The sequence below is a fragment of the Hipposideros armiger genome, unplaced genomic scaffold (assembly GCF_001890085.2).
Source record: "Hipposideros armiger isolate ML-2016 unplaced genomic scaffold, ASM189008v1 scaffold_45, whole genome shotgun sequence".
Classification (NCBI taxonomy): Eukaryota; Metazoa; Chordata; class Mammalia; order Chiroptera; family Hipposideridae; genus Hipposideros; species Hipposideros armiger.
The window spans coordinates 992,972-1,013,359 of record NW_017731395.1 but is presented as its reverse complement, the minus strand read 5'-3'; the positions used below and the strand labels follow the sequence as shown (position 1 = coordinate 1,013,359).

The 20,388-nt window shown below is 36.0% G+C and overlaps 1 protein-coding gene across 2 annotated transcripts in view; it reads right to left on the bottom strand.

Moving 5' to 3' along the window:
• SPATA17 (spermatogenesis associated 17) overlaps window positions 1-20,388 on the bottom strand; it is a 120,745-nt gene that overhangs the window by 67,736 nt on the left and 32,621 nt on the right. For both annotated transcript variants that reach the window (XM_019639601.1, XM_019639602.1), the window contains one exon: window positions 8,296-8,419. In XM_019639601.1, coding sequence (XP_019495146.1) covers window positions 8,296-8,419 — 124 coding nt within the window. The remainder of the gene's footprint in view (window positions 1-8,295; window positions 8,420-20,388) is intronic.

The window sequence follows — 20,388 nt, the reverse complement described above, 5'->3', positions numbered from 1 at the left end:
TTTATATGCAGGCCCTAGTTTTTCTCTAATTTTGTACATGAACTCACTCACGATCAATGTTTCTTATAAGTGCTAAGCCACTATGGAGAAAGGATAAAAAGTGAGTTCAACGAATTGAGGATAACTCAAGGAGCAGTGTGTAATAAGATCGCTGGTGTTTTCAAGAGAGACAACGAGACTCATAACTTAGGATAAAGTTCCTCACAGGTAGAGCTTATTTAGGGGAATCAGATGTAGACTGCAATGTAGACCACTAACTCAGATTTTCACTGTGGCTGCATTGTTCTGAGGGTGCCCCAACATCACAGAGTTTATTCACACTAGTTATGCAACCTTGAGCAAGTTGCTTCATCTTCCACACCTGGTTTCTTTAATCTGTTAACAGATAGGGCTGGAAAGGCCATCTCTAAGGAGCCCATGCTGCTCTAGTACATTCCAATGAGGGGCCTTCCATTAGCGTGAGTGTCTACGGTTAAATTTCTCTCCATGCAAACGTTCATACAAACTATTGGGAAGTTAGCAAAAAAACAATATAAGATCCTTCACGTAAAACTCATGAATCGGCCTCCCACTTTGTACTTCCATTGATTCTCAGTTTTAACTGCCAGACGTCTTCAACTCCTACAGAAGTTTGCCATGACTACGGGGTAGGTAATGTAAGAATTAAGAATTTGTTGTCGAGAATGCTGTGTTATGTAGGTAAGAAATAAGAGGCATCTAGAGTAACAGAGTTAATAAATGATATTAAATAGCAGAGATCCTAAGCATAATGACAAAATTGACAAATTCCCCTTGCATGTCCTCCAAATTTTCTTCTCAGCGCCATAAATACCTATTTTCCTTCCTCGATATCCCATGGAGTCATAACGTTCCTTAGCCTCTCTTGATCCAGTCATTATTAACCTTTTGCCCATTTGGGTCTTCGTACTCTAGACCTTGTCTCAGAGCCCTTGATGTACATTTCTTTCCTCCTCTTATCATAACCTATTTATACCTATTAATTTTCACCAAGCTATACTAATAAGAACAGCTTAATGGCTGTCTCCATTCTAAAGGTATTTTAATTGAATAGGGGAAGAGGAGTGCATCTTTTATTGGTAAAATAATGGCAAAATCAAAGTATTGGTGGAAATTCTGTGAGATGTGGCCCCTTTTTCTCTGAGAGGAAAAAGGGGACCTTGTGAATCCCCAGACTATGACAAGTCACAGAAAGTCACCCACCTCATGTATAACGAAAACCTTAGGATGACTTTTTCTAGTGTATAACGTCAGGCTGTGTCAGGATGTTTATACTGAGGAGCAAAAACAAGGTAAGATGGACTAGGTAGGGTGGAGTCAGATTAGGGCAAGTTTTTGAAGCTTATATTGAAAATGTTGGATTTTATCTTATAGACAACGGGGAAACTTTGGAGGTTTATAACCTGGGTCAAAAGGCATAAGATAGAACAAAAAGGAAATCCTTTTACAGATTTGTTACCACTGCTTGGGGTTCAAGGAATGGGCGCAATGGAATTGATTTGAAAGAAAACTGGAGGAATGAATTGAAAGAGGTTGGTAATTTGACAGAAAATAAAAAGAGCTAATGATTTAAAAAAATTTGGACAAACAAGAATCATTTAGAATTGTTGATCAAAATAAAAACTGACTTGGACAAATAAAGAAAAAAAACACATAATGAAAAACAAAAACAGGAAGCTCAGAAAGCTGAAGCAAGGAACCATGGGAATGTCCCAAATCAGGTTACATCAAAACATGACAATCATAAATATAATATTATTCAACACAGTAGATATAAAGGTACCAGCAACAGCTGTTAGTATCAAGGCATACGATGCTTTGCATGTATTTCATGGAAATACAAAAGAGAGACAGACACAAAGAGAGAGAATGGGGGCAGAGAAAAATGGTCCAATCTAGAAACTGGGATGGAACAAAGTTAATGTTTTGATGTCTAAGACGTTTTGCAGTAAGGAGCAGAGGTCTAAAAGTAAACTCAGAGAGTCATTATAGGGGTACATTTTTACATCACACTCCAATGTCCTCGCCATTGCTGTGGTTTGCCCGAAAACAATGCCTTAAAAAAAGGCTCTCCAAAGACAGGTTCCAAATATACCACATACGAGAATACAATGACACACGACAAACACACAGAGGCAGGTGCACACTGAAAGGCTGCCATTTTACTGTGACTTCATCACCTCAAATTAAAAGTGGGCAATGACATAGTGTGTATTTAACATATGTAAGGCACATAAGCACCCCGTTTATGATACAGGGAAGATAAGAGTTGATAGCAATAAATGCTTTTGAAGACTTGCTATATTTCTTAACTTCTACCTTTTTCACCTTATACAATTTGTCTTATGTGTTGCCCATATCAACAGACTACCAATTAATTTTGGGTATATCAGGCATACTTTTTATATTTAAGCTCTTTTTCCTCCTGTATATAGATGTGAAAAGATTCTGACAAAGAAGCAGCTGAAATCATTTGTTTCTCTAAAAAAAGAAGTAATTGAAAATAAAGTTTAATCTATATTAACCTTTTAAAGAATCACAAATAACTTAAAATTGTTCTTTCAGTGTCCATATGAAAATCTTCACTATTCACTAAAGGGAAAGCATTGGGAACTTATTGTATAAAGGATAACATGAAAATTATTTCCAGAAAAATACATGTGTACAAATTTAAATTAAATTTATAATTTTCATTTTAGTTTTAACTTGAATATGCATAAACTATTGAATGCCGTGACTAAAGTAAATATACATAGTTATGATACAGTGAGTTATTAATATATTTTATATTTATCTATCCTTTATTATTAGCATGTTAAAATAAAAATCAGGTTAATATGTTCACCAATCAGAAAACTGTTAACATGTATAATTCTATGAAACTACCTTTTTTCTAAACATTAACTTTTTATGATTTGGATCTTGAGTGTCACCTCTGTATCTGTAACTTTGCTGATTTCCAGAAGGATCTCTAAAAATTCTGGCAACATTTGAGAGGCCATATCTTTTAATGAATTCAACAATAGGCCTTTGCATAGATCTACCAGTAGGTGGAGCAGACAACATAATTTATTACCCAAGAGCAAGGACAAGGGAATGAAAGTCAGTTTATCCGGAATAAAACAAATCTGCAAATGAGATTTTCTTCAAAGGAAATATGTCCTATATATGTTAGATTTAGTTTGACTGGTTACTGAATTAAAATAAATAACTTTATTAAATAATCAATCTTTGCAGAAAGATAAATTAAATTTCCAAATGGAGACAATGTTTGCATTTTACTTATTCAAATCAACTAAAATTAGCTTCCTTTTCATAAAACTTTTACAAGGGACAAACATTTTTTTGATGTGTTCATTTAATAATGGTGCTAAACCCAATCCTGTTTTATAGGTGATGGGGTGCATAACAAACAGTATTTCCTGGGAAATATAATTGACTAATCCTATTATGTCTGTAGCAACAAATTAACCTTATTACTACTAGTAAATGGTGATTGATTATTTATGCAAATAAGTTACCAAATTCAGCTTTCTGATTGAAATAAACATATACAAAAGGTGCTTTAATATGACTTGAACTTTTTAATTAATAAATCCCTTAGGGGTCTATTAATTCACTCAGTGCAATATTAGTTATTTAGTTGTGTAATTTCTCTTCATGCCAACATATCTGCTTGCATAAAGATGAGATAATTAATACCCATAAAAATTAGCAATAAGTTTTAGAACTATTTTAAGATATACAGTGAATTTGTAATAAAAACAAACTTAAAATTGACTTTGAAAGTATGCTATCAGTGTATGTCAGTAATCAACATAATTGTCCTAAAATTATGAATACATTAAATAATACATGCTTTCATTTATTATCTCTGAGTTTAAAACACAATTTTGGCTTACAAAAATATTCACCTTTTCTGAAGAATTATTTGTATGAATTAATGTTTTATTTCTACTCATCTAACTTAAGCTATCTTAGTTAAGAAAGTTTAATATAAAATTAGTATTTTACAAACTAGATTAAAATTATTTCTAAATTATTGAAATCACTAATGAAATACTGTTTCTCTACTTGCTAAAACGCCATTAAAATTATTCTTTTAAGCAGGTCAATAGAACATTTCTTTTTTCTTTTTTCTTTCCTATATTATTTATTTATTTTTTTTTTAGCTGAGCCATCCTGCCACCTGTTGGCAGCTCAGCAGCAACTCAGCTCAGGCCGGGAATCGAACCGGCGACCCTGTTTCTCAGAGCGCGCATTCTTGAGCAAGCTCTTAACCAACTGAGCCACTCAGCTGGCCCCAGTAGAACATTTCTTATCCTGACATACTTCTTATAAAAATTATTTGCATTTGAATATTTAAATTTTCAAATAGCTGCACAATTTGAGAATAACAAGTTGCACAAGACTTACATAATAAATATTCAATTCATACTTGGCTTTTATTGTGTACTTAACTGTATGTTTAATAGAATTTCAAATCAAAACTCTTAAAACAAACAACAAAATTAATCTGTAAACATCTAACTGAGGAATATTTTCAAATCTACAGCTTAACTTCTCCCCAACAGCCAAGTCATGCCAAGAAAACCAGTAACAATTTTTGGACTCAAGTATGGGTCTTTCATTTTCTCTGAGTCTTCCTTAGGTTTGAAAAAGTAAAGTTTTTTTTTTTTAATTAAAATAAACAAAATAGGAAATGGAAGCAGCAAAGCCATAAACGAGCGTGGTTGTTAATTTCAGTGACTAACTGTATAAGCTGTAATGGAAAGTTGTTGATTTCCTTCTAAAACAGTTGGCGTTAACAGAAATTAAATTGAATGCTGCTCGTGTGGTTAAGAATCCCGTAGGGTGCATTTATATGTCCTAGTCCCAGTCCAGTGACAGACAGATTGGAGGTACTCGAAACAATGCTAGTTGGAGTAATTCACTGATAGATTTTAAAGTTAAGATTTATATTCACTCTATTAAATCTTAGTGTTGCATATTCTTGTTTAGGTGAAGATAAAACATTGCAGTTTTTGCTTAGGTGAAGATGGTTTATAATTATGACGTAGTATTAATTTTAAAGTTCAACCTCTTCATGTTATGATGAAAAATACTGAGGTAAAGCTAATAAAGCAAATCTGGTGGATATAAGAAAAAAAACATTTGAAATTTCCAGTACCATCCAGTTAGTACAACCCCCCTGACCAAAGTAAACGGACATTAGGGTGACCAAAAAAAAAAAAAAAAGTTTGCCTTGGGAACGAAAGTGTTTCCCTAGTTCAAACAGTTGTCTGTCCTTTTATCTCTAGTTGCTTGTGATCAAATATTAAGAGCCTTTTAACAAAGTATATCAACTTGCCAGATCCAAATAAAAATCCCTGATAGTTTTATAACACTTTTTCAACAGGGGTGATTTGAGAACACAATCTCCCCTTTATTGCCCTCATGTCTGTGAAACCAGGTGCGAAATGGAGGGAGCGGGGACAAGGGGACACAGCATTGTAAAGTTTTCTAACTAATTTTCATTAATAACCAAAGGAAAGCAAAGGAAGGAAATGAGAAAATGAACGCCCCCAACAGCTAAGGCAAACATAAGAAATTGAGTGTTTAGAATCTTAGTTTATCCTTGACAGGTTAAATTCTAATACGATTGTTATCATTTACTGAATGCTCTCTAGGGGACTGGCACTCTTTTAAATATGTTCCATTCAATCCTTATAACAGTCTTTCAAGGCGCTGAGTGAAAAGGAGGCTAAGAAAATTCAAAGTAATGTCCTATTATCTTACTCTAAGTGGAAGAGCTTGGGTGTCACCTCAGCTGTGTCTGATGACAGTGCCGATACTCTTTCTACTGTACCACAGCACCTCAAAAACAATCGTTTTATTGGATGCCAGGGAGTGCTGGTGGCAAGCAATCACTAAACTGAAGTCTACATACACTGATATTACTAGAAGTCAGGATGTACGAACACAGAGAAAAATGGGATAGAGCACTGACAGCCTGGACTGGTTAACATGAGTAGACTTAAAACACAATGGTAATATTATTTTTAAATTCATTAAGTGTAAATGGGGTAAAATATATGGTGATGGAAAGAGAACTGACTCTGGGTGGTGAACACACAATGTGATATATAGATGATGTATTACAGAATTGTACACTTGAAACCCATGTAATATTACTAGCCGTTGTCACTCCAATAAATTTTAATTAAAAAAACAAAGAGTTAACAGGAGTGAATGGAGGTTGCTTACAACAGAGGTGTGTTGAGAATACTTCAAACAGCTGATTAAAAAAAAATTCATTAAGATCCACGAGTTAACATAGACACAGAAAACAGTTTAGTGGTTACCAGAGGGTAAGGGGGGAAGGGAGATGGTAGATGAGGGTAAAAGGGATCAAATATATGGTGATGGAAGGAGAGCTGACTCTGGGTGGTGAGCACACAATGTGATATATAGATGATGGATTACAGAATTGTACACCTGAAATCTATGTAACTTTATTAACCATTGTCACCCCAATAAATTTAATAATTTTTTAAAAATCCATCAGTTGAATCACATGGTAATTTGAGAAATAATTTGTTAAACCAGGCACTTAATTTTAAAACTGAAATTAAATCAAAATAGTTAAAAAAAAACCAAAAAACTAACGTATCTGAAGTACTTACGATACTCTGGCACAAGATAAGCAGCCCGTGGATATTTCCTGTTATATTTTTTTTATTAACAAAACAACTAATTCTTTATGGACTTTCTAAATGATTCCACTACATACTAGATGTCTAGATAATCCCAGATAACACAGAATTAACAAATGTTTCGGTTAAACTGGATTTCACCATTTTATAAATTGCTTTCTCACACTACATAGCATATAAACAGCACAATTAGAACTCAGATTAAGAATGCTTTGAAGTATAAAGAGTTATCAAAATAAACAACTCTACTGAAGAAGTACTATCATGTTTAAAGAACTGAAAGATATATTTATGGCCCTTTTAGTTTCATCAAAATTAAAAAGACTAGTTACTAAAGTAAAAAAAAAACCCCAGCATTTTGCTAAAAAGAATTCTTGGTTTGCAATTCTATATTTTATAAAAAGGTAACCTACCACAGCTAATGTTATTACACAGCTAACATTTTACATTGTTATGAAACTTATAATAAAAAGTAAAAATACTTTGACTTTTAAAAAATTGTCTTCAAGCTACTGCATAAGTATTTAGAGTCAAAAGACCTCAGTCTCAGTGCAAAATCTATTACTGCTAGTTTCGTGTCTATAAATCAGCCACAGAATTATCTCTGCGTTTCTATTTCCTTGCCTGTTAAGTGAAGATAACTCAGCTATAGGAATCCACGTCCACAATAAGATAGTCATCATTATTGAAAAGTACTGGCGTTTAGACTACGAAGTCGAGTCTAAAGGTGCAGGAAGCCTGTGTTCCAAGAAGACAGGGCTTCCGAGTACCTAATACATTTTTGAAGTAGATGCTTCTGAGGATGACAGTCAGCTTCAGGTCTCACCCGGAACCATTTGGACTTGACCTGCCCGTGTCTGAAAACATTTAAATGTGTGACTCTAACTACAGCTACGACACAGGGCTTGAACGTGTAGAAGAAAAAAATTAAAAAGCCAGAAATCGACAGTTTCCCACCCAACACTCAAGCAACAAAACACAACTCAACCCTCAAATTCATGTTTTATAGCCGTATCTCTTTGTGAGAATATTCTACATGCAATGTACTTTTGCTTAGCAACCTTCAAAGTACTCTGAATTTCCACATTTATATTTCTGTGTGAAGAGGTAATTGCTGAAGGACATTGGTGAAAAGCTATACCTTTTAAAACGTGCATCAAAATTTGGAGAAGGGGCAAGAATGGTTTTCATCTCGACATGAGCTCAATGAAAGGAGAAAGCCTGAAAGCTCCCTCCGCTGAAAAACTCGTTGCTTCTTGCTCAGCTCACAATACAACAATCAGCCACGCAGACGGGGTTTGCAAAACCAGACTCTGCCCTTCATGTTGTGTTGTCACAGAGGCAGATACACTGCTGACTTGGACCCTCCTGCCAGCGTCGCAGCGGCTGCCTCTATGAAACTGCTGACACACACGAGTCACAGTGTCTGCGTGCACCGACACACAGGCATGGAATTGAACTCGAAGTAGTGTCTTTGTGATATCTTTTCAACAAGTCATGTCCCATTCAGCCTGCTAGTTTGTCTCTGTCAGGCTAGGGGCCCAGGTGGCTCGCGGGAGCTGTCAGGGACAGGTAGACCAACCTGCTGTGTGCTGAGGAGGTAATGCATCTTCCGGGCTCGGTAATCTCTTTCTCTTTCTTTCCTTTCGAGGTCGGCCTTCGTCGCTTCTCTCTCTTTTATTTCTGCAAACTCCTCCAGGGCTTCCCTGCATCCAAAGGCTGCTGTTATTTATGATACTAAAAAAACCTGCTTACATTTTAATTCTTTCACTAATGAGAATCAAGTAAGTTTTTGAGGGGCAACTATCATCCACATCCATCAAAATCAGTGGTGCAATCTATCTTACCTATACATCCCTGAAATCTTTAACAAGCAACAAAAGTGATTGTTTTCCCAGTGGTTAAATTTTTTAGACTCAGATAACTATATATTATAATTAATTCAATCGTGGAGGAAATATACCAAATGCAAAATAAGTGCATTGCTATATTAATTTCTTTGGCTGAAGATAAACTATTTTGGACACACTTAACTATCCCAAGAAAACATTTGATCTACTGATTTCCTTTAAATTTTAATTTTGTTTTTACAAATCTCTAATCATTTATTTTGTATACTAACTAATGGGTTAATTTTAAAAGTATGATGGGCTTTTACACATATGCTTAATTTATTATAAGTTTACTTCTGTTAATAGTTCAAGTAATAGCAACATGATTACATATATTGTCCTGCTCTTGAAAGGTTGACATTTTGTCCAATTATATAGATAATGAGAATAAAAGCTAAATTAGGCGAGTAAGTTCATGGCATTCTGAGTATAATAAATTCCATTAAAGTAATGAAAGTTTTTCATCATTTATGTGTGTGCATCTATAAATTTAAACAAGAGATAAGACTTTAAAATATAATATGTAAAAAAAAACACCTGCTAAATAGAATGTTATCAAATATGAAAAAAATAAATCTTTTATTTTAATAGAACAAATGTAATGTAACTATTCATCTTAAAATAATGTTTTGAAACTGTACTTTATTCTTTTAAAAAATAGATATGTAACAGTGTCTAGTTCTGTAAGTCAAGTATTAAGTACATCATCTGAGTATTTACTTCAAAGATATCAGGGTAAGTAGAGAGAAAACTTCTAAAAATAAGAGGGGATTCTCATTTCTATTTCAATGTCTAGAAATATTTTTGTTACGATTTCCTGTTAAAAGGCTACTAATACAATACTTCATACAAGGTTACTCATGAAACACATTGACGTTTAAAAATCACCGTGCTATACCAGGGCAGCACAGCAATTTTTTTCAACATAAGATTAAATTGCAAAATAAATGAATTACTTGAAGTGGCATGGCCCTCATTTTGCCACCCTTCTCTTGAAAATTGCTTATTAATATGAAAAAAGAAGTCAGAAAATAGCCTGTTTTACCTTATGCATAGTATTTGGGGGGCTTCTGCACCCACAGAGCTGGGCTAGCTGCACATTTAGATTGTGTTGGCAAGCGGGTACAATGACCTTTCTGACCTGCATCTCAAGGCTATTATTAATCGCTAAGTAACCTGGTAAAGCCAAACAAATTTGTTTCCATTGAAAGGATCTCTATCTGTGTCTGAGAATTTGTTCTGTACCAAACAAACCTCATTAACTGTGTCCATTTTTGACAAAGAGCCAGGAGTTAGAGGGACTGGTGACCTTTCTTTGTCCTTAAAGTACACATTTCAAGGCAGTTACATATGAATAAATGAGAATTTTTACCAGGAAAAATATAATTGTACGTTATATAAAAAATTGAATATAGTATTAATTTTCATCTTTTGTTTTTTGTGATGCAAAAAAATAAATACTTTTGTCTATAATTCCTCTTATAAGTCTTTAAGATAATTTAAAATAACCAAGGACTGCCACTAAAAGGATAATTACTCAGATGCCCATGCATCTAATTTATATCATTCCAAAGATAAGCACAGTAACTTTCTGAGCAATCACAATATTAAAAAACATATCTACAAAGGAGTTTGTGCTCTGTAAATGATTTAATGAATATGAAGAGACCTCACCTAAGAAAGGAAAAAGGCCCAATACAATGAACACAACACACGAACAGGTGAGATACAAAGAAGAACATCGGACTTGACACAAAATCAAAACTGTGAATTATTTGAAGTGGTAAAAACGGTCCATCTTCAGGATAGGGAAACGTAAAATATAAACAGTGTGTACTTGGGGAGCTTGACAGGGAAAGCTAAGCCTGAGAGATGTGTACAAGAATGTCAGTTTCTAGTGTACACAGAAAACGCACAATAAACTCAGAAGGAACTGGGGAGCCCCCAAAATAAATCCAAGAAACTTGACAAAACACTAGAAAAGCTCATCTGGGGTGATCTCCGATCTCCAAACACAAAACAATTAATTTAATACATTCATACAATCTTTCATTCCTAATTGATTTATGGCCATACTTGAGAGTGTACAGATACACTAAACACCACAGTTATATTTATGTCAAAGAGTGTTTGTTAAATGACCGAGCAGGAAGAGTTGAATAAATCATTTATCCTTGATATATATGTTTTTGTTACATCACTAGAGATGAAAATATGGTTTAGTGAAAAGGATATAATAAAAATCATGATCTCATTAAAGAGTAAATGACAGAAACCTATTATAACAAGGATTACCCACAAAAGTATAAAAAATTATTATCTAATTTTTTGCAGGGATTTTTTTAATCTAGAACCTTTAAAAACAGTTAAACTTTTTTCCAAATAATTTCAGGTTGTTTTTATTTCAGGTGTGCAGTTTTATTTCCATCCCCTCCCCCCCCACACACACACATAAATCCGTGATGTATATGGGATAGATGTTACTAATTACCCTATTTTACGAATATGAAAACACATAAAGAGATGCAATGACTTACTCTGAAAGACAAATTAGTTAATGGTGGAAATGGAATCAGAATTCTTAGGTCTGTAGAGTCTAACTCCAGACCAAACTAGAATCATCCTGATACAAGAAATATAATACTATGCAGAAGATATTTTTTATTGACCGAACCACACATATTTTCTTTCATCTTATGCTTCTGTTTCCTATTGTATAGTTCAAGAAACTGGGGTAATGAGAGCGTGGTCCCCCGAACAGCAGCACCAGCTTCACCTGGGGACCTCCAGAAATGCAGTCTCAGGTCTCACAGCGGGCTGACTCAATCGGAACCTCTGGGGGTGGAACCCTGAGGTAATCGCCTGCTTGCTAAAGTTTGAGAGGCACTAGATTACACCAATGAAAACCGTCGACTGTCTTGAGGAATTGAGATGATTCAGTTCTATTCACTAGTATGACATCAGGAAGAGCGGCAACTACATTCAGGGAATAATCTTAATAGAATATCACCATATTAACTAAAGCACCATGAAGGGCTACAAATGAGATAGGATATGTATATCACAATTGCAATGCTTTCATAGAAATCATAATTTTGCCAGAGAAATAAAAAAAAATTATATGCAGGTTGTTTTTAAAAGCATAAATGCCTGAAATTTCAGAGGGTACTGCAGACAACATTACACAATTTCTCAAATAAAAACAAAATTCCATTATCCACACTATCTTTAAGAAAAAAATAATTCTAAGGGAGGGGGTCGGCCGAGTGGCTCAGTTGGTTCAGAGCTTGCTCAAGAGTGTGAGCTCTGAACAACAGCGGTTCAATGCCCGACCCGAGCTGAGCTGCCAACAGGTGGCAGGATGGCTCAGCTAAAAAATAAATAAATAAATAAACAAAGTAATTGGCAAAAAGAAAAAAAGAAAAAAATAATTCTAAGGGAGTGGATTTAAACAATTCTCTAGAGTCCTCACTCTGTTTTGATATTAATTTAACCAAATAACAAGAAAATTAAAGCGAAAAGAGAAGGCTAAGCTTAAAATATAAATACTAACTACAAATAAAGCCAATTATATGCTTGGACTTGGTGTGCGACACCCAAAAACATGTTGAGGCTGGTAAAACTCTAGAACAGGTTATCTGGGAGTCACTAAGATACCCAAAACATTTGCATTAGAAACAAAAGCTTCCCTTTAAGTCAGTTGGACCACATAAACCACTTATTTTATCAACCTGGTCACCTAAGCCCTGGAAATGTTGGACAGGTGTCACAAATTTCAACAGGGTGGCATCTGACAAACAGAAAGTACAGCTTCAAATTAAGCATCGGTAGCATATCGGCAACATTCAAGCACTCAGGTTTCCCATGGACGTCAGACCTTACTCTGAAACCTGGGGTTGAGACTTTGACATTTTAGATATATCTAGAAAAGTCCTCTCATCAAAAAACAAAACAAAAACAAAACAGAAACACGTTTCAGTTACTTAAAAAACTTAAAAACCCATTGTTTGTTGCAATATAAATCAATTTCTCCTCAAAGCAATTAAGCTGTTTTAAGAGTTAATATTACCATGAAGAAAATTGACAGTCATTTGTTTATTCAGTCAGTGAGTCATAAGAATGTTTAAAAATATTAAAAGAAACAAAGATGTGTAAAGCTCAGTCCCTGTGCCTTCAAATAGCTTGCAAATGAAATAGCTGATAACTAACTAGACAACAGACAGAAGAAGTCTAGAAAGAAACACGCAGCCCTTAAGTTCAGAGAGCTCACTTCCAAGGAGAGGGATCCGAAAAGCCTTTGTGTGTATGGAGACACTGGGGCTGGGAACGGGGCACTGAGCAGGCTGTCACTTAAGGAGAGAGATGGGACAGAGGAGGGTGCAATAGAATGAGGGTGAATGGGCTGTCTAACGGGAATGCCAGAAAATCTGTACTCTGTAGAGATTTTGCGAGTGAAAAAAGTAAAAAAAGAAAAAAAGAAAAAAGAAGATAATGGTTGACATTATAAAATTGCAATACCATGACTTCACTCTGATCATAAAAAGGGATTATCCAATTGCTCCATTATTTCATTTGCCTACTTTGCATGATTTTAAAAAGCAATAAGATTCTATTCAAAGCTCATTCATGAAAATCAAATTTTTCCTTCTTCTGGATCTTTTGAATAAACTTAGTTGAAAAGAATTCTTTGGATGGTATTCTTTCTAAAAATATGCACATAATTCATTTTAAAATTATTTTCCTTTTTATATTCTGGATAGTTTCTGTAAAAGGAAGTCCATTTTTATATAACGTATATGATGTCAAATAATAATTGAGAGTGACATTGAGCTAAGCACAATGATAGGTATAATTGTAACACGTGTGTACATCGTGCATTATTTTCAGGAGCTCCAAGTACTTCACAGGCATTAATTCACCCTCAAAGCATTGCGCTGAGGTCGTAAGGGGCAGGTGTTATGAACAAGGGTCCTGTTCTTCTTTGTGAAATGAAGTGACTTTACAGATGGTGACTCTGAGGCAGCATGAGGGCTTTCGTGCATAAAGGTAGACCAAGGCCCATCTCTAGGTATCTCCTCTGGGTATCTTCACAGCGATTGAGCTGTGCAGAATGAGGCTCAAGCTATGGAAGTTTGATTTGTGGTAGAGATCAGAGTTGAGGTACCTATATTTTCCATTTCACATGAAATGAACTGCAAGATCTTACTTACTTTGTGTTTCCTCAAAAATCACACATTATCTCTCATTTAAAATGAGTTGACTTCATTTTAAAGCAAACATAATTGCGGCTGCTTTGGCACGTGATCCACTCAGTACAGACCGGGGGTATCTCTAAACGGATCCTGACTGTCACAAAGCAATGCGGTACCCTAGGACGATGTCAGCATACTTTAAAGCAGTATATCACACGTAACTTCACAACATTATCTAATGAGTTTTAGAAAACTATCTATTGACCAGTTGTCTTATAATCAATCTTAGAAATCATTTCCATATGAACGTCAAAATGAATCCCATCCTATTTACTGTTAGGATAAGTAAAAGGATAAGAAGAGATTACAAAATACTAGTAGAAAGGACAAAAAGAAATAGGCATAAACTGGTGTGACTTTCTTTCTTCATTTTGTCCCATGTCACTCCTGAGAGAGGAAATGGATTAGAAACAAGAAGGAAAAAGCTGAAAAGCATTACAAAGGGGTTAATGAAAAGCTATTAAAAAAACAAGCGATGCTTTGTTAATTCACTGCCTTTGCAGTATGATACCGCTGCATACATTTCCTCTTTATCATAAAATTTGTTTATGTATATATAAACTCTAGGAATGCTCATTCTACAATGATATTTTAATTAAGATACAGGTTAGCATTTTCCCTCAAAGATCCAAGTTTTTAAGTATTAGACTATTTAAGGATATAATGCAATTATTCATTTTGAGTTTGCTTAATTCTTTTTTTTTTTTAAATATTTTATTGGGGAATTGGGGGAGGGAACAGACAAGTTGCTTTCCTTTTGTTCTTCAACCTAGTTGTGGAGGACGTCGCTTCACTGGCCCATGTTGGTATTATCATTGTGCTTCTCCTGTGTGAAGCAGATGGGTCGCAACCTCTGGACAGACGCTCACGGCAGCTCAAGCTGGCTGCTGGCAACTCACGGTAGCCCATGGCAACCCACTGCAGCAGGGGCTGCAGTCTACGCCGTCACCGTTGACTCACAGCAGCCCGGCTCCAGGTCGAGCTGTTGTTCACCATCTTAGCTGTAGAGATGGCAGTGTCACTGGCCCTCTTGTGGGATCCCAACCGGTGGCTCTGCTGCTCAAGAGACCACACTCCCAAGCCAACTCTTAACCAACGTGCCACTCGGCCAGCCCAAGTTTGCTTAATTCTAATGCCAAGAAAATACTCTGAAATATAAATCTCAATGTTTATATTTCCTATGTTTCTAGGACCTCTAAATCATCTTTGACTATGAAACCCCTGAAAGAAAGGAGATATATCAGATTACATTGATCAGATTTGTATTTTAGAAAAATCACTCAGGCAGCAGTAGAAAGGCCTGAAAGAAGAGGAATGAGAACAGAGAGCTAAGAAAAGAAATGATAGGTTTAGGGAAATAACTATTTTATACATAAACATGCTTAACTTGAGGGAGCTGTTGATGTCCAAGTGACAATGCTAGCTGGCTTTTGAATAGGTGGTTATAATAGTCAGAAGAAGAGTTCTGGGATAAATTTGAGAATATTCAAATTTAGGAATCACTAGAATATAATTGGTAGCAGAAGTCATAGAATTGGAAGAGACTGTCCAGAGCATAGAGAGTGAAAAAAAGCAAGTGTGTTAAAGAGAGAACACGAATATGTAGACCTGGCAAATAAAAGAGAGTACACAAAGAAATGGTGAAGAAATCATTAGAAAAGTAGAAACCAGGAGACATTGATGTCTGAGAATTCAAGTTACAAGAGAGATTAGAGAAGAAAGTGATCAACAGTGTCATATGCCTCAGGGACCAGATAGGATGAAGGCCAAATAGCCCACTGGATAGTATTATAAATGCTCTTTTTTTTTAGCACCATTTACATTTTCTCCATATACTTGCACAATAACTTAAACATATCTTCAAGTATGACTGAAGAAGTTTGTATATTAGTAACATAGCAAGTGCCTGAATCTGATTTCCACTATTATCTCAATTAGCAATTTTAAAAACAGCATTACCCGTCCTTGTCACAGAATTAAAAAGGGAAAAAAGGGACTTGCTTCCATCTATCACCTATCAAAAGATCAGCTAGGCTAAGTGAGAGCTAAGAGCTTCTAACCCTCCATTCTGCCAAGGTGGACACCGCAAGGCTAAGTCCAGGAACCCACATGTTTTAGTCTTGGCTTTCAAATCAGTCACCATTTAATGCTACACTCTGGAATAAAAAAATAAAAAAAAATAAAAAAAAAAAAACCTAAGAGAGAGCCAGAGAGAGCGAGAGAGCGACTTAAAATTCAGACAAGCTTTTTTTCTGTTAAAAAGTTAACAGAAGTCACTGCTCAGTACATTACGTGGTGTCTCCGACTGAAGAGTCATACGTGAAATTTCTTTTAGAATCGATGTTAGGAAAAGCTGCCTGTTGGCACATGCAGTGATGTTTTCTCCATTTTGACAATGGGACGTACTTAACTCCCCATGTCCCCTGATCAATCATACCGTTAGTGTCATCGGTCTGTATTTTCCTTCACTGTGGTCCCTATTTCCCTTACCCTTTTCTCATCTGTCTTTTCCTAAACTGCTTGAAATTCATTGTGTAAAGAGTTAAACTGGAAAATAAAATTAATATACAGGCGAAGTAATTATACCCACTGTAATAAGATTTTTCCTTCTATTAATTCTATCTTGGGAATGAAGCTTTTTTTCCCTTCTTTTTACATACTTTGCTTTTAAAACTTTTTGAAATAGCTAATCGTTAAATGTAGTGCATTCTTCTTAAAAATACAGTATGTGAAAAGGCTGTGATCAAATGGTTGATATCATTCCATATTTTAAAGTGACTATATGGATTATGCCATTAATTTCTAATTATGGATGTTACAGACTGTTTGTAAAGCAAAGGCTATTCACTGTATTTTAAGTTAGATACACTAGTATGTTATCATATAAATTCCACTAAATTAATTGCTGCAATTATTGTATCTGCATATTCAAAATGATTCCACAGACACAAGCTACATGTTACAGTGAACGTTACAGGATAATTTGGTTCTTAAAAACTAAAATCTTATTTTCTTTACATCTTAGGGAGGAGCCTGTCGTCTCGATACAATTAGATAAAGCCAAACTGCGATCATTTAGTTGGCTGACATCAGAATATTATATTTTTTTAAATGAGGTTGATTGAAATGCTATCTTTAGGTAATCATATTTATTCTCCCTGCTTACACACGATGTACAGTGCTCTACTTATGTCCTTGAAACAGGCAACGGGGACACCACAGTATGAAAAAGTGGCCTCACTGCTGGAGTTCATAAATTTTGTTCAGCTTTGGATGAGTTCAAAGAATTGCCATGTAAGAAAAGCCTTACAGAGGGAATTTATCTGATTATGGCAGTAATAATTACCCAGCTGTTTATTGCAGATAGAGAAATAATTCATGCAGGCAATAGGCCGTGGTGGCAATGACACTGTGCATTTAGTAAATATGCAAACTGTTCACTTCTAATTAACCAAGCTAGAGGATGCCCTTATTAAACGTATAAACTAAAAGTGCCTTCCTGACAAGTGATGAATTGGTACATTGCACAAACTCTTGCCACAGAATTATTGCCGTGAACTTGGGGCTTAACTTCATTAAGAGATCTTGTGGGATAGTTAAATGAGGATGGACAGCATAACGAGGCTCACCTGACAGCCAACGGTAGGTTAGAGCTTAACGGAAGCTCACCTTTCCTTCCGTCCTGCCTCGCTGTTCAGGTTCTCGATAGATGGATCGTGAAACTGCGAAGTTCATTTGAGTTCAAATAATAGACATAAGTGAAATAACATGACAGCCCACTGATGGAGGCCACCTGACAGTTCACCTACCCAATGAATCTACAAGACAGCCACTTTTTTAGGATTCGCATATCTTCCAGGTATCAAAAATGGAAAATCGATCACTCTTCAGCTGAAAATTATTTGTTGAATAAAAATAAATGGTCTTATTGACTAGTAGTATAAATCTTTCAAAAAGTAAATGAATGGGTTTTATTAAAGAAAATTAATAAATACAGAAATTACTATTAATATTGACTCTGAATGAGTTTCATTTATTGACCAAATAATTAGAAATAGTTCATTGTCTATATTCCTATGCTTAGCCTTACTTTAAGATAACTATTCATTCTTTACCAAACATCTGTACAGGCATTTCGAACCCAATTAAACACCTTATGGAAAATACTAGTTAGAGGGAAGCCCTAAACATAATAAAGCAAAACTAAAATATTTCTATTTAAATTGCAGAATGGGTAATAGTATCTGCTTCACAGGATTGTTGTGAAAATTGAAGGCGATGATGAGAATACAGAGCTTGGCACGATACTTGGTATACAATAAGTGTTCAATGTATGTTAACAATTTATACTGTGCTTCTGTGAAAAAGCGCTATTTGGTTAAAAGATTAATTCCTACTGTTTTCAGTGGGAGGTTCACTCTGAGGTCTGTTAAGACTCTATACTTGTTCTTTTATCTACATCACACAGCCTCTGAGAATGCAAAATGTGTGAACTGGCATTTTGGATAATATCAGAATATTATTATAAACGTTTGCTTCATTATACACTTATTGTAAAACACGAAATGATTTATAAAAGAAGTATTATACAGTCTAAGAGAATCAGGCTTTGCCACTATTGAAAGTCTACTACGGCACTTCCAAATTTATAACATATAACTTAATTAATGAATATTTAGGTACTATGAAAGAATATATGACCCCATCTTCAGAAAAATTATGCACTCATATATTTCTTTATATACATACAGTTTTTTAATGAACACTCTATGTCAACAACTGCAACTGAAAATAGGAAAATTATCAATATTATTATAAAGATAAAACTTCCATATCTTAATGAAAGGATACTATAACCAAGCATCAAAAACAAACTTTTAATTAAGAAAGGAGCCATGGAGCCGGCCGGGTGGCGTGTTGGTTAAGAGCTGGCTTGGGACGCAGGCTCTGAGCAGCAGGGCCCCGGTTTGGATCCCACATGAGGCCAGTGACACTGCCCTCTACAGCTAAGATGCTGAACAACAGCTCAACCTGGAGCTGGGCTGCCATGAGTCACCAGCAACGATATAGGCTGCAGTGGGTTGCCATAAGCTATCATGTGTCGCTGGCAGCCAGCGTGAAAGGCTGGCAGCTGGCACGAGCTGCCGTGAGCCGGCCGTGAGCAGCCGTCCAGTGGCCGGCGAGCGATCTGCCTTACCCAGTAAGAGCGCAATGATAACATCAACATGGGCCAGTGAAGTGACGTCCTCCACAACTAGACTGAAGAACAAAAGGGCAACTTGTCTGTTCCCTTTCCCGATTCCCCAACGCTGTTCCCTTCTCCCAATTCCCCAATAAAATCTTTTAAAAAATAAATTAAAAAAGGAAAGAAAGGAGCCATGTATATGAATAATCAAAAAAATAAAGCAATGAAGTCTTTACAAATGCAAAACAACTTAGGTTCCACATTTTGAAGAAAGAGTAATATTGAAAAAAGTAAAGAAATGACACTAATTTTTAAGGAATGCATAATAAGAACAGCTAATATTGAGTGCTTATTAAAATAATTGTGTGTGGGTTTCTAGGAAGATAGTGAATGTGTGCTCTTTTTGCCTATAATTCCTTCCTGAAATCAGCCAAATGAACAAAAAGGACAAAAATATAGGGAAAGACAAGGAACATTCAGAACCCCCACCATAAATTAGAAATTGAATCAACGAAGAATATCTGTCATAGTCAAAATTTAAACCACAAGTACAAGGAATTTTCCTTATTCACAAAGTCTGTGCAGTGCAAGGGAAATAACTGAATAAGTGTGAAGAACCTAATAAGAACCTCAGCCAAGAGGGATGAAGGCTGGGGGTGACAGGGATGCAGGACTGAAGAAAAAAGAGTGTCTGAGTGAGGTGAGAACAGAACAACCTGTGCCCTGACCTCCAAACTCCAGGAAGCAGAGAGACGTGGTTAGTAAATTGAGAGGGATTCCAAAGACAAGGGAGTGTTTCCTACGGTCTGCTGGGACCCTGGGGGGACACCCCTTGTGCAAGGCAGCCCAAGACAGTAAGAAATGGCCAGTCCAGTAAAGAGGATCAAGCAGTGTGGTCAGGTAGAGAGGGTTTGCTTAGCACTCACAAGTCTTCCTTGCTCCTGGTTCACATACAAGACCAAGGAGTTTGTGTAGAAACTTTTGGGGACAAGAAGGATCTAAGCTGAGAGCCAGGGGTGGAGTCACCAGGACCACAATGGTGAAAATACAGACAACCTTGAAACAGAGTCTGCAGGGTAACTACTCTTTGGCCAAGTGGTCATTTGAAGCACACAGACGATCTCAAGTGTGACTGACAGAGATGGGAAGAGATGATGTAGGGTCTGGTCAGCTAAGCAGAGCCAGCCGACCTAAATCAAGCTGAGGCTGAGGACTGAAACCGGTTACACCAAACGCAAGTCTGAGCGCCAGGTGCCAGCACAACTCCCAGAAACATGCTGCCCACCACAAAGCTGCAGACATCAGCCACTGTCGCCGAAAGGTAAGTCAGGGCTCCCTCGTAACCA